The sequence below is a fragment of the Mercenaria mercenaria genome, chromosome 6 (genome assembly GCF_021730395.1).
Source record: "Mercenaria mercenaria strain notata chromosome 6, MADL_Memer_1, whole genome shotgun sequence".
Taxonomy (NCBI): domain Eukaryota; kingdom Metazoa; phylum Mollusca; class Bivalvia; order Venerida; family Veneridae; genus Mercenaria; species Mercenaria mercenaria.
This window is the reverse complement of record NC_069366.1, coordinates 34,451,666-34,467,457: the sequence shown is the minus strand read 5'-3', so window position 1 is coordinate 34,467,457 and position 15,792 is coordinate 34,451,666. Positions and strand designations below refer to the sequence as shown.

The following is a 15,792-nucleotide window of genomic DNA, read 5'->3' as shown; positions in this document are numbered from 1 at the left end:
TAAAGAATTAAAATGGATGACTTTTTCTGAAAGAATAAAGTATAAAAAGGCAATCCTTGTTTATAAATCCATTAAAGATCACTCTACTGAACACCTTGCTTCAAAATTTATTGAAAAACAAACATGTGATCCCCAGCTTAGATCAAATGAAAACAATGAAATTAAAGTACCAAAGCCAAGAATTGAATTCTTTCGTAAATCATTACAGTACTCTGGAGCTGTAATTTGGAACAACATTCCTATACATATACGCTCCTTAGATACGTTAGAAAAATTCAGAAGATCATATCTTAAGTGGCACTTCTCTGTTATATATAATTAGATTACAAAGCAATATTAATAGTCACATGTTGTCATATTTTGAGTTTTTCTTGATTTGATATATTTTATATGTTTAGGTTGTACATTTTTACATAAAATTGATTCATTGTCATTGCCTTTTACTTCTGTCCATATTATAATGTTCTCCTTTCAGGTTTGTTATATCTGTATATAGTTTTATTACATGTATGTTTGATGTTCTGTACATAGTTATACATTGTATACAGTGGATCATATTGTTAATCGGTTTTGAAAAATGTATCCAATGCCGTATATGTTATCCACTTTAAATAAAGTCGTTACTTACTTACTTACTTACTTACTTACTATCATGAAATTGACACTGTGTCATGTTTTTGCAGGAATCTCATTATTGACAGAATGATATTAGCATCTCCCATAATAAACAAGAGGACCATGATGGTCCTGAATTGCTCACCTGTCCCCACATGACCCAGTTTTAAACCGAGTATGATGTCGTTTTTTTCTATTATTTGACATTGTGACCTAGTTTTTGAGCTCATGTGACCCAGTGTTGAATCTGATCTAGATATCATCAAGATAAAAATTCTAACCAATTTTCATGAAGATCCACTGAAAAATATGGCCTTTAGAGAGGTCACAAGATTTTTTATTATTTGACCTACTGACCTAGTTATTGAAGGCACGTGACCTAGTTTAGAAACTGACCTAGATATCATCAAGGTGAACATTCTGACCAATTTTCATGAAGATCCATTCAAAAGTATGGCCTCTAGAGAGGTCACAAGGTTTTTCTATTTTTAGACCTACTGACCTAGTTTTTGACCGCAGTTGACCCAGTTTCAAACCTGACCTAGATATCATCAAGATGAACATTCAGACCAATTTTCATATAGTTCCAATGAAAAATATGGCCTCTAGAGCGGTCACAAGGCGTTTTTGTTATTTGACCTACTGACCTAGTTATTAAAAACACGTGACCAAGTTTCGAACAAGACCTAGATGTCATCAAGGTGAACGTTCTGACTTAATTTCATGAAGATCCATTGAAAAGTATGGCCTCTAGAGAGGTCACAAGGTTTTTCTATTTTTAGACCTACTGACCTAGTTTTTGACCGCAGTTGAACAAGTTTCGAACTTGACCTAGATATCATCAAGATAAAATTTCTGACCAATTTTCATACAGATCCCATGAAAAATATGGCCTCTAAAGAGGTCACAAGGTTTTTTTGTTATTTGACCTACTGACCTAGTTATTGACGGCATGTGACCCAGTTTTGAACTTGACCTAGATATCATCAAGGTGAACATTCTGACTAATTTTCATGAAAATCCATTCACAAGAATGGCCTCTAGAGAGGTCACAAGGTTTTTCTATTTTTAGACCTACTGACCTAGTTTTTGACCGCAGTTGACCCAGTTTCTAACTTGACCTAGATATCATCAAGATGAACATTCTGACCAACTTTCATACAGATCCCATAAAAAATATGGCCTCTAGAGAGGTCACAAGGTTTTTTTATTATTTGACCTACTGACCTTCTTTTTGATCGCAGTTGACCCAGTTTCGAACTTGACCTAGATATCATCAAGATGAACATTCTGACCAACTTTCATACAGATCCCATGAAAAATATGGCCTCTAGAGAGGTCACAAGGTTTTTTTATTATTTGACCTACTGACCTAGTTTTTGATGGCACGTGACCCAGTTTCGAACTTGACCTAGATATCATCAAGATGAACATTCTGAATAATTTTCATGAAGATCCCATGAAAAATATGGCCTCTAGAGAGGTCACAAGGTTTTTTTATTATTTGACCTACTGACCTACTTTTTGATCACAGTTGACCCAGTTTCAAACTTGACCTAGATATCATCAAGATGAACATTCTGACCAACTTTCATATAGATCCCATGAAAAATATGGCCTCTAGAGAGGTCACAAGGTTTTTTTATTATTTGACTAACTGACCTAGTTTTTGATCACAGTTGACCCAGTTTTGAACTTGACCTAGATATTATCAAGATAAACATTCTGACCAACTTTCATAAAGATCCCATGAAAAATGTGACCTCTAGAGTGGTCACAAGCAAAAGTTTACGCACGCACGAACGGACGACGGACGACAGACGCTGCGTGATCACAAAAGCTCACATTGTCACTTTGTGACATGTGAGCTAAAAATGTATACTACATAAACTTTGCACCACATGTGTCACATTAATTTTGTAATAAGTTACCTTGATGGCAGTTGGTTGAACAACATCAAGAAACTGGACAGTTTGATATGCTTGATCATTTCTCTTTCTGTCTAACACTAGAAATATACATATAAATCATTATTATTACATAACATTTTATTATTTTCTGTGCATACGAATAAAGAAACAAGCAGAACATGGAATGAATGGTCAAGACATGTAAATAAACTTTGCCTTTGTAGTAATACTGACCAAAGGGTTTACCATCATCTATACTGTGCCCTTTACACAGCTGCAATATTAATCCAAACATGCTCCAGTATGGCAGTCACACTTAGTTTACCAGTACAGATTCTAACTACCACTAAGTCTTGATCTACCTTCTTCTCATACGCTAAACCTCTGCTGGCAATCTACCTATTTTGGACTTCGATCAAGCTAAAGGAAGACTAGTAGGTGAAAAAGAAAGAAAGCACTTGGGTAAAAAACAAAGTTCTAGGTAAGGTGAATGTCAAAGAATGAGCAAACTGCATCTGACCTGGCTGCTCTTTTTTATTGTTGGCTTCTACATCTATGTTATACATTGATGTAGTTGCACTCAACAATTACACCACAAGGGTTACTAGTTTAAAAACACTGAGAAAGGACAGGCAGTAAGAAGTTGGATAGTTAAACAAGAGAGGCAAACAGTCACAAAATGTGCCCTTCACACACAATTTATTTCTTTTGACTTTTGAAATATTGTACAAAGTAACTGAGCAGACAAGTTGTCTATTTCCTAAAATTCAACAAATTCATGGGCCATAACTCAGGACTGACAGACTTTCTGGCTCGTTATCAAACCTGGCAGAGATAATATGCCAATAATCATGCAGATTAAGTTTAATTAACATTAGATAAGAGCGGCTTAAGTTATTAAATGGACACTGTAAATACTCAGTTTTAAGAAATTCCAAGGGCCAAAACTCAAGGGTGACTATGAGCATCCAGCTGGTTATTCAACTTGCTGAGCTATTATGACCATAAACATTGTGAACCAAGTTTGGTGAACTTTGGATAAAAAGTGTTTAAGTTAAAGAGCAGACACTGTAATTTTCTTGTAATTCTGGGTTATTCAATGCCCATTAACATTGTGAACCAAGTTTGGTGAACTTTGGATAAAAAGTGTTAAAGTTAAAGAGCAGACACTGTAATTTTCTTGTAATTCTGGGTTACTCAATGCCCATAATTCCAGAACCACTGGGACAAGCTGGATGGATGTAGAATTTGGCTGAGATATTATGCCGGGACGATTGAGCTGATGTTTCCATAATACATCCCTCTTCACAGGTGTATAAAAATTAGAAATGAGGAATAAAGTTTGTCCAGCTACATTTTCACCTTTTCAACCCAGACCTTTCCAGTTACATGCCCAGCACAGCAATGGATTTCATGTGAGTATACTTGTTATTGCTGGACCATTACAAACTAGAATTACAGTGGTGACAGTTCCTGCTAAAAGGATACCAGCTCAAGGGGTTTTGAAACCAGAGATGTAATTTTTTCACTCTATTCACTGCGTAACTGGCAACTACAACCATATTATCATCTACATTTCTGTAGTTATTCTTAGCAATATTACATAGCTCTTTTTAAACTTGCACCTAATGAGTTTGTAAATTGAAATTCTCTCCTAGCTTTCTAAAGAACATGTCATCTTGATTCCAAACAAAAGTGCCTCTGGAACTGCCTGCCTCAACATGCTGTAAATTAGTCTATGCTTAAAGGCATTAAAGCTATTCTGGGAAACATTATCACATTCTAAATACCAGACTTAGTTGTAAATAATTATCTCTTACAGCTGTGCATGTCAAGTATATTAATCAAATTGCAAGTTAACTCTTCTAGAGTGAGGTTATTTCTAAAGATGATTATGCCATCTCACTGAGGATGTGTGCAGGGATCACTTCAGGTCCAGTCATCGTCTGGGGATTTACTTTCTTAAAGGTGATCAATCACATTTTAAGCAATATTTTATGACAATTATACTTTTCATACGTATAATATGTATATTATAAGAGATTAATTTAAGGAACAAATGGACCCATCACATCCCTATTAGAAATGTAAATTTTATCTTTTTCTTATAAAATTTGGCTAATACCCCCTTCACCAAGAAGTATTGAAAAAGCTGAGTATTTCTGTTGACTTCAATATCAATTCTATTTTTACATAAATGCATTTAATTGATACATAATTATTATTATCATTACTATTATTATTAACATTTCTACAACCTAAATGAAAAGCCAAGTTTTAAAACCATGTGTAGCTTCAATAGGAATTTAGAGCCTTGTGTTACAGGGTGAGAAAAATGTGCAACCTTACCAGGACTCGAACCCGGGGCCTCTGAATACTGTTTTGATGCTCTACTGACTGAGCTACCCGGCCACCTAGATACTTTCTCCCCATTTTAATATTCAAGTCCTATACTGTGACATACTCCCCCTCTATATGAAATTCATCCTCGAATTTCTAATGGGATAGAGAACAAGGTAAACATGATTTTGTAGTATATTCAGTCCGGTCCCATGTTGGGGGCCAAATGTCACAAGGTGAGAAAAATGTGCAACCAGACCGGCACTTGAACCCGGGGCCTCAGAATACCGTTCCGATGTTCTACCGACTGTGCTACCCAGCCGCCTACACACTTTCTCCCCGTTTTAATATTCAAGTCCTATACCGTGACACTTGTCAGTTGTCTCTGCCAAAATAGTTACCCAAGAGATTTTCCCATCTGTAAGCCCAACGTTACTTTTTTAAGTGTCGTCCACTGGGTTAAAAATAATTATTCATATCAGGATAGTATAACCTCTATGAGAAACGAACCTGGGTGGCAGACCTTAGAAGATGGACAAACTGAGACAAGACTAATTTCTATTTTCAAATTTGTTAACCATTTAGTTGAAGTCCCAATACCTTCATACACTGAGCACCCCATGAGAATGGCTCGCCAAATGCATCCCCTATCATATAGACTGGTCCATACCTCTAGTAATTATTTCAAGTTTTCTTTTTTCCCTTATATGGTGGTGATATGGAACAGCTTTCCTTCATATGTCATCTTGCAACCTGATATTGATACATTTAGGCTAGCCCTGCACTCCTATGACAATCCCTAGATAGCTGAAGCAGTGTATTTTACCTTCAAACTCACCAAATAATGTGCTGTTATCTTTTAACCCCTATCACTTTTGACAACTCTTGTCAATTACCTTTTAACTTTTTCCATGTTTCTAGCACTGACGTGCAGCTGCTATTAATACCCAAGAAGGCAGTTAATCAGAATCAATAGATAGATTGATAGATCTGCACCTACTACCAGTGGTTAATTATTCTTCTTGCATACTGTATTTTACAGATTATAGAACAACCAACCAAAACGAAATACTTTCTTTGTTGCACCCTTGGAAATTAGCTTCCATATACAGAAATGACATCATGATGATTTCATGATGCATCACAAAAAAGTACCAGTTAAAAGTCTGCACTGTTCGTTATTCAGTCAGGAAATTTTCAGTGAACACTCCTTCAAATAATAAATGGTACTATCCAAATTGAAAGATGGACCTGTCCATTCTAGAAATTTAGCAGGCTAAAGGTTAAGTAAGGTAGTAAAATAAGTTCTAACAGAAGGGATGGCCCAAGGTTGATGCTGGATTTCTTTTTGGCAGGTAACCGGACCTCTAGACCCGGAGTCTAAAGGTCTGGTTCTAGACAACCCATGTAGGGCTGTCAAAAGGACAGTAATCAATATGAATACTGAGATTGGTATTTACAGAGAGGAGACTATAATATATCTTCCGAAACTGGAGATGATTTCAAAAATTTGCTCTCATCTTTCGTTGTTTTAGATACATTGTAAATGACAGAAAACGGAATTATTCATAATTATTTAATCCTGAGAAATTAGGCACGATCACAAATTCAATAAATTATTGATACTAATTAGCACTTTTTGCAGCGTAATCTGAAGCTTTTATCGATATTGTGTTTTTCTCGAGACTGAAGCATTAAATATGTTTTCTTTCGTATTTTTAACATGGATTGTGCTCATTTACAAATTGTTGAATTCATTTTACTACTTGAGTAGATACTGATGACTACTGAAAATCACTGTTCAAATTTCGTATTAAACATGCCTCCAACTCGAGTGAGAGCTATTTATCAATAAAATATTTACAAAAAAAACATGTAATATAATGGTAACTTTTTTCATGAGCACAATCCAGGTCTTAAGTTAAATACTAGTATTTATAAAGAAAATCGGTCCCAAAAACAAGAATTTGATTAAAGCTTCTAATAACAGCATACAAATTGCTATTCATCATTTATAAAATTTGCGATCGTATTAAGAGTTATGAATACTTCCATTTCCTGTCATTTACATTACAATGTATTTAAAACAAGGAGGAAAATACTAAAGTCTAAAATAAGATTAGCTTTATTTGAAGTTGGTAAGATAGCAAACACTTAACAAGTACTATATAAGCTCCCGTTTTCGAAGATAAAATATAGTCTTCTCTTCGTAAATACTGTTCTCAATATTCATATTCATTACCGTACCTCTAGACAGCCCTATATTGTTTGTCTAAAGGTTCGGTTACCCCAGCCACTAGTCAAAATAATTGGACGTTCAGATTGTTTTATATTTGTAACTGGCAATTCTAAACTTCAAAACTTTGAAGGACCAAAATAATGGAGGATGAATCACAGTACACAGTCATGTAAAGTTATTGGTTTTATCGCTTGCACATATTTGCATGAATACATGTACAGTAAAATTTAATCGTGTTCAGTACATACATAGGTTTAAATCACCAGAAAATTCGCAATTTTGGATATTATTTGATAATTTTTACATAAATCAATGAGGAATTGAATCTCCTTTAGATACATGTAATGTGTCAGTCACACTACACCGTAAAGCGTTAATGAACGCCAAACGTATAGAAAAATTGTGGCAGAAAGTTATCAGGTGGTGAAAAGTATCCCCCGCTGCTGCTCGGTGCTCTCGCGATCGGTGTATGGGGCACATAAAACGCACAATGACCGCAAGATTAACGCACATATACAGGACGAACAACGTTCAATTAACGGATATCACCATACTAGTAACGGATTTGCACCGCGTAAAAAGTAAGCGCAACGCATGAGAAACTGACAAAACATTCTCGTCAGTTATCGTCCGTTAAACGCATGTTACATTCGTTGCATGTCCGGTAGTAGTCCGGCCGTGAATCAGGTCCACGGGACAATAACGGCTGCGAACCGAACAAGAACGGATGCGAACCGTACAAGTACAGAAAAGGGAATGCATGAGTAACGAACAAAACGCATATCAGCGCATTGCTCCCATACATCTACGGACAACTTTGTCTGGTGGTGAACGTTCTAAATTTTGAACATGCTCAAAACCTTCCACCAGATGAAACGTCGCCGGACAAAGAGCAAAGCTAGGCACCACAAGAGAAATGGAAAATAAACGCATGTGAACGGACACAAACGGATTAAAAATTTTGTTATACATTAGTCGTCCGTTTGGCAGTCGCTATATGGTGTAGTGTGACTGAGACTTAACTTTTATTTGTATTTATGACCAATTTGTGAAATAATCGGCATTTAAACCTATAGCATGTAAAGCGTCAGCAGTTTCATCTGAAATTGCTTCAACTATTTTGGTCTTTCGAGTGTTTGATGCAAGTCGGGATATTGCCCATATGAAAAAATTATCTCAATGTTTCCTAGGATCGCGTCAAATTAGTTGGACTACCCCAGCCAATGCCACTCTAATTAGGTCTACGAAAGTGGAATATTTACAGATTATCTGTAAATTTACAGATAATCTGTATTTCAAATTTTTCAATCTGTAAATTTACAGATTGTGTGTATGAAAACTGATGAAATTACATTTATCCTCAAAACCGCAGCTTGGAATTAATTGGTTTATTTACAGCATGCATAAATTAAGGTCATTTGTGGGTTTCAGCCACTTTTGTTGACTTTGAGTTTTTGGCATTTTAAGAAAAATCAAAGTCAACAGAAATGACTGAAATTAAGGTGATGTCACTTTTTGAATTTCCGGTGAATAACAAAAAACCAAAGAATATTCAGTTCTTTCCAAAAACTGTTATATTATGATTCAACCAAATAGTGTCCATTGTCTACCAAAAATGAACAATTCTTATATCTTAATATTGAGATTTGATACCTTTTTAACAGACAGTAAACTAAAACAATAGACATTCATATGTGACGTCGGTGAGCTCAACAAAGCAATTTCAAGCACAAATATTAATGTGGAATGTAAAGTAAGTTATACACTACAATATCCGTCCAAGATACTTTCAAAAACAATGCATTTGCAGAATAGAGAGATAAAAGTAATTTTGACAGCTCTTGAAAACTATGACAAATTTTGACAGGTATATGATGATTCATGACCTAATTAATTTTTTTCTGTTATTTCTAACTTCCAGTTTGATTTTCATAAAATGGGTATTCTTTATTGTAGCTTACAACTCGTACATTAAAACAATAAAAGAATATATTGTTACCTCACTGTCGTTTTGTCTATCTACCTCTCGTACAAATTCCTATTGTTTCAGTCATTTGTCAGTAATTAGAGCAACTCACAGTGTTGCAATCATACAAAACACATCCCTTATTTTCACATAGATATTGAGAATTTATCTATTGAGCACATGTATTGGAAACACAATTTCAATACCGACTGTGTATTGTAATAATGCTAAACTATCTCTGCCGTAACATCTCCTTAAGTTACAATTGACCTTTATTTATACATACCATAAGTAAATCAATTAATTTCAAGCTGCGATTTTGTGTCTAAATATAATTTTAGCAGTTTTCAAACACTTGATCTGTAAATTTACAGATTGAAAAATCTGTAAATTTATAGATTATCTGTAAATTTACAGATAATCTGTAAATACTCCACTTTCCTAGACCTGCTAATTGGTAGAGATAAAATTGAAACACGATTAAGTTCAACAGCAATATATTGTGAATTTAGTTTTGAAATGAAGTAAAGCATACAGGCATATATACATTCAAACAAAACGTACGGGACAAAAAGAAAAAAGAAAAAATAATAAGTACACCTCTTCCTTTCTGCAAATGGTGTAAGGAAATATAAGGGAAGTAACTTCTGCCGTCCTGTTCAACAACGAGCCTTGTAAAAAGTAAATCACGACAGCCTCACAGGTTAATGTTTTATTGTCATAAAGATATATGTTTATCAGTGTTAATATTGGAAACGAAGATTCACATGTAACGGGTGTGTACGGTTCACTGTGAGTATTTGAAGCTCTAATCCATTTAATTTTATGTAATTGCTTAGGTTTTCGGATACGAGACTTATTTCGGATAAAAAAACACTCGATGTTATTTTCACAAGCACTTAATTTCAGCGAAAGGTTCGAATCAGTCCAAAAAAATATTTCTTTTTATTTAGACATACCATACAATTTAGATATGCATTATTATTTATTGCATTTAAATTTTTAATACACTGATGATTTCATGTTAGCATTTACAATTTAACAATATTTTGATTTAATGTCCTACAGAAAATCTTGTTATATGTCAGACGTTTGTTTATGTAGTACTGTCCTATACATGTAATATTGTATTCCTAATTTATCATTGATATAATAATACTCAATTTTTATTGATCGTCATTATAATTTACATCTATCAACCACGCTCTCTTTTCGGGTTTTTGATCTATACATGCATGTGCCTGTCTGTGTGAGAAATAATTTCAAATTTAAAAGAAGAAATGTACAGGAGGGTAAAAGTAATACTACAGTAGTGTATTGGTGAAGTGTTGGAATCAAAGATGGCAGTGTTGTTAAAAAGAACAGTATACAGTTAAGAGATATTAAAAATGGCATAAATAAATTTTTCACATTTAGATCTTATCCCGACTGAATTGTTCTATTGGTCTAAGGGACCTGCACTACCTCAGTCGGAAGGGAGTTCCATAGAACTGTAGTAGCTGGGAAGAAAGAGAACTTACAATAATTACAATGTGTAAGAATCTGCTTGTAAGACAAGGGGTGCATGATGTGTAGTGAAGCAGGGAGGGCAGGCCGGGGTATGACATTTGAGGGAAGGCATTGGCACTGCAACGTACCAGTCCATTTACTATTTTGTAAAACATGCCAGAGATGTCACATGCATTGCTTTAATAACAAACTAACTATTCTATTCTAACCACTCTGTGATACAGTGATAATATGAGCCGCGCCGTGAGAAAACCAACATAGTGGGTTTGCGACCAGCATGGATCCAGACCAGCCTGCGCATCCGCGCAGTCTGGTCAGGATCCATGCTGTTCGCTTTCAAAGCCTTTTGCAATTAGAGAAACTGTTAGCGAACAGCATGGATCCTGACCAGACTGCGCAGATGCACAGGCTGGTCTGGATCCATGCTGGTCGCAAAGCCACTATGTTGATTTTCTCATGGCATGGCTAATATAGAAATTGTGATGTGAATTGCTAAAGTTACAACAGACAAATTAACACAAAATAAACTACATTTTGTATATCATTAATGTTGTATTCTCAAAACAGATCATAAAAGTGTGGTTGTGTTTCTATGATTTTCTTAAGACGTATTGAGGCAGTTTACCTACATAAAAGTTTGAGAATATTTTGAGCATGAACACAGTCATACACGCGGATAATGAAACAGTTAAATCCAAGATGCCTTACACAGCGGATCACTGACAACTTTGTAATTTTATTTATGACATACCCGGTACTATTTTTTAGATCTTGATGACATTATTGAAAAACCAACAATACTTATCTTTGGATGAAAAGTTGGTGTCTCAGAACCAGAGTCTTTTTAGCGCATTTTTAAGCTAAATCTGTCATGGTTGACATTTTACCAAGATAATTCATATTGTTATGATTTATCAAAAGACGTTGCAGTCTTGGCGAAATCCCGTCGGACCTATACAGCAAAACCTGGCTAGGTCCAACGTGAAGGGTTGGGGCGTCAGACTGTATGTCTGATATTGTACAGAGCGGGCCAGCAGGGCTTTTCCAGCTGGTCTGCCAATATTTGGCCCCATTCCCAATACATTTTTCCTAATTTGGAGCAAACATAATTATTCAATCTAAACAAAAAAATCCTAATTGAAATGTATTTTTGAATATTCAAAGAAAACTCTTGCATAACAAATTTTGTTCACGAAAGAAATCACACAAATTGGTGGAAAAACCATCCTGTTACTATCGACTTCACCCTGGTGTTGGCATCGGCTTCACACCTTGGTTAAAGTTTTGCATGCAAGTACATACAGCTATCATTTAAAAGCATATAGCTTTGAAACTTGTTTTTCTTTTTCTAGGTCAATTACCAACCTCACTGGATCTCCAAAACTAATGCAGATATTGAATTGAAACTTCACATGTGTCTTCAGGATTATAAAACTAGTTGATAGCATCAAGTCCCATAACTCTGACCTGCATTTTGGCCAAATTATGCCCCCTTTGGACTTAGAAAATCCTGGTTAAAGTTTTGCGTGCAAGTACATACAGCTATTACTTAAAGGCATATAGATTTGAAACTTATTTTTTCGTTTTCTAGATCAATTACCAACCTCACTGGATCAAGTTCCATAACTCTGACATGTATTTTGGGCAAATTATGTCCCCTTTTGGACTTAGAAAATTCTGGTTAAAATTTTGCATGCAAGTTACTATCTGCAGAATAAAATGCAGATATTGAATTGAGACTTCACATGTGTCTTCGGGGTTATAAAACTAGTTGATAGCATCAAGTCTCATAACTCTGACATGCATTTTGGTCAAATTATGTCCCCTTTTGAACTTAAAACTCTTTTGGTATTTTAACATTTTGGGTAATATTTTCCTGCTTCTGGGACAATATTTCGAATAGTCGAGCATTGGCTGTCTTACTGACAGCTCTTGTTAGTAACATAGCTGTCTCGGCCGCAACATTCTGCTTAAATATTGAATGTTTTGTCAATAAAAACCTTTCAAAACACATAGATACATTAACATGTATTGAATAAAGTACCCAAAACATGTTTACAGATAGCTCTTTTACCATTAAATTCAAATTTCACATATTTTTGCTTTGATTTTTTCTCCCGAACACACACTCATATTTTTAGACCATTCGGTTATATCTGTGTTGAAAGCTTACTAAGTGTAAATAAAAGTTAAAAGAAGACAAATGACGAGTTATTCAATTTATGCAAGGTTTGTTAACCTTTAGCCGTCTGGTGGCAAGTGATTCTGCCTTTGCGATTAGTGCAGGCTGGTCTGCACTCTTCACTATTCGATCAATAAATTTTCATTGAACACCCCTTCGAATAGTAAGTGGTATTGCCCAAAGTGAATGATGGACCAGACCATTTTAGAAATTTAGCTGGGTAAAACTTAAGAAAGGATCATGAAAAATAAATTCATTTGAATGCATATGTCTACTTGTGAAACTTGAAAATAAAGTTTTAAACTAATGAAAGTTGATAATTCATGTTAAAACTTCACAATTTAATTGATTTTTTGATACTTCTTTCCCAATTTTAATTGACAGTTTACTGCATAAAAAATTCCCAACTTGACGAGGGGCCTTTAAAAAAAAAAAAAACGTAGAAAATGCACTGGTCAGTTTTTACTTACTGCAGAAGTGTTTTTTTGCAACACAGTTTTCTTATGCTCCTGTTCATTTTTTTATCTATTTATTATTTTATTGTTAATGTTTACACTTTACGGCATGTTTTCGGTCAGACAAGTTCCATTTGGTCAGACGGGTTTTACTGGGTTGTCCGTGTGAATGTCAGACAAATCTTGAAACTCTTCCACCATGACTGACATTGCCACCAGAGCAAAAAGCAGAAAAATTGTCAAACAACATCTCTTAATCCTGATTAAAGATAACTTTACAGAAATGTTCATTGGATGACCCTCTACCGAAAGGTATGAAGATATGTTTGATAGGACTGAAAAGTTGGTGGGTTGTTTCTTGTGGCTGTTAGGATGAAAGTCACGATTAGATCAACTTGAATCAGTGTTACTGAAAGTGTTAGGATGAAGGTCATGATTACTGGTAAGTCAAAGTCACTGTTATTGAAAGTAGGAAAATGTTTGAAAAAAAAACTTATTTTTGTGTAATTTTTACATCTCTTGTTACAGACCTGTATCTAAACTCCCTTTCATTTCAAAAATCTTAGAAAAGGTAGTAGATGCGCGTCTTGAGCGGCACTTGAGTGAAAATGAGCTACATGAGGGACTGCAGTCTGCTTACAGAAAGTTTCATTCAACTGAGTCGGCTTTGATAAAGGTACAGAATGACATCCTCACATCTCTCGATCAGAATTCTGTAACAGTCCTCGTGCTACTCGATCTTTCTGTGGCTTTCGACACGATTGATCACCAAACACTGTTACACTGGCTGGAACATCATTTTGGAGTCACAGACAAAGCACTTGCATGGATGTCATCATATCTTAGTGACCGCTATCAAACTGTATGCGTTGATGGTGAGTTGTCGACGCCTACATTGATGAAATACAGTGTGCCCCAGGGATCAGTGCTTGGTCCAAAGAACTATATCATGTACACTAAACCCATGGGTGCCATATGCAGACGTCATGGACTTCTTCATCATTTCTACGCTGATGACTCTCAATTATACCTATCTTTTAAGCCGATAGAGGCTGTGGCCAGAAGTGAAGCTTTGCGCCGCATTGAGAGCTGTCTGACTGAAATTGTCTCGTGGATGAATTCCAACATGCTGAAGCTCAATGCTGACAAAACTGAGGTAATGCTATTGACATCAAAGCGTAACTCAAAGTACATTGATGACGTTTCTGTGAAGGTCGGTGATTCTGTGATAAAATCCACGAAATGTGTTAGGAATCTTGGAGCAGTATTTGACAGCGGTATGGATATGGAACAACAAGTCAACTCGGTGTGCCGGGCAGGATATGCACAACTTCGCAGAATAGGTCACATCAGACGGTATCTTACCAGTGATGCCACAAAAACCCTTATAAACAGCCTGGTTACTTCACGGTTAGACTACTGTAATGCCTTGTTAAGTGGTATACCAAACAGCACACTTAACAAGTTGCAACATGTCCAGAACACTGCAGCTCGCGTAATCACTAAGACGCCCCGTCACAATCATATAACACCGGTTCTGAAGGAGCTTCACTGGTTGCCAGTGAAATACAGGGTGCAGTACAAGGTTCTGACCCACACCTTTAAGGCGTTACACAATCAGTCCCCTGCCTATATTAGGGATATGCTAGAAGTGTATAAACCGGTCAGGACCCTAAGATCGCAAGACACGCTGTCACTGGTTATGCCAAAATCTAATACCATGATGTATGGCAATCGCAGCTTTTCGTGCACTGCTCCAAAGCTTTGGAACTCTCTTCCTGTCAAGATCAGGGAAGCTGACACGCTAGCTGCTTTCAAAAGCCTGCTCAAAACCCACTTCTTTGTACAATATTTTGTTAACTGACCGATACATTTATTTTTTTTTATCTTGTTTTTTTTTTTTTTTTTTTTCTAAATTATACTTGTTTTCATTCATGATTTTTGTTAATGTGGAATGCATTATCTTTGTATACGTATTTGTTTGTATTTTTGCAATTTATTCTGTAAAGCACTTTTGAACGTGTACAAGTGCATGAAAAGAGTGCTATATAAATGTGGTATAATAATAATAATAATAATAATATCAAATATCATACAAAGCGTATTAAATAGGCTTGGTATGATATTATTTGATATTAAAATAATGATGATGTTTTTGATTTTAATGTTTATACATGCATTAACTACAGCTAATCTTTTCTTTTCATTAACACCAAAGTTGTTGCCCTTTAATTAATTAAAAACTGCAGTTTGTTATTCTATGACACCCTTTCCTAGAGGGAATCTTGTTCATTGAATTTGCTTTGCTTTTTTATCTCTGCTTCTACTTGCCTCATAGAAAGCTATTGAAAAATATTTGTTTGAGCTGCACCATGAGAAAACCAACATAGTGCGTTTGCGACCATCATGGATCCAGACCAGCATGCGCATCCCCGCAGTCTGGTCAGGAGCCATGCTGTTCGCTAATGGTTTCTCTAATTGCAATAGGCTTTGAAAGCGAACAGCATGGATCCTGACCAGGCTGCGCAGATGCATTCTAATGCGCAGGCTGGTCTGGATCCATGTTGGTCGTAAAT

At 35.6% G+C, this 15,792-nt stretch overlaps 2 protein-coding genes across 3 annotated transcripts in view; one reads left to right on the top strand and one right to left on the bottom strand.

Annotated features, from left to right (window-relative positions):
- LOC123549193 (metallophosphoesterase 1-like) overlaps positions 1-9,293 on the bottom strand; it is a 57,187-nt gene extending 47,894 nt beyond the window's left edge. Inside the window, exons 1-2 of one of the 2 annotated variants that reach the window (XM_053545602.1) lie at positions 9,104-9,293; positions 2,547-2,623 (exon numbers count right to left, since the gene is read on the bottom strand). In XM_053545602.1, coding sequence (XP_053401577.1) covers positions 2,547-2,605 — 59 coding nt within the window. In that variant the 5' untranslated portion in view covers positions 2,606-2,623; positions 9,104-9,293. Of the gene's footprint in view, positions 1-2,546; positions 2,624-9,103 lie in introns of those variants that run through there. The other variant, XM_045337075.2, reaches the window with a different exon arrangement.
- A 225-nt stretch (positions 9,294-9,518) lies between these two features.
- Positions 9,519-15,792, top strand: part of LOC123549194 (uncharacterized) — a 157,922-nt gene continuing 151,648 nt past the window's right edge. Inside the window, exon 1 of the mRNA XM_053545597.1 lies at positions 9,519-9,862. The gene's annotated coding sequence lies outside the window, so the exon portion shown is untranslated. The remainder of the gene's footprint in view (positions 9,863-15,792) is intronic.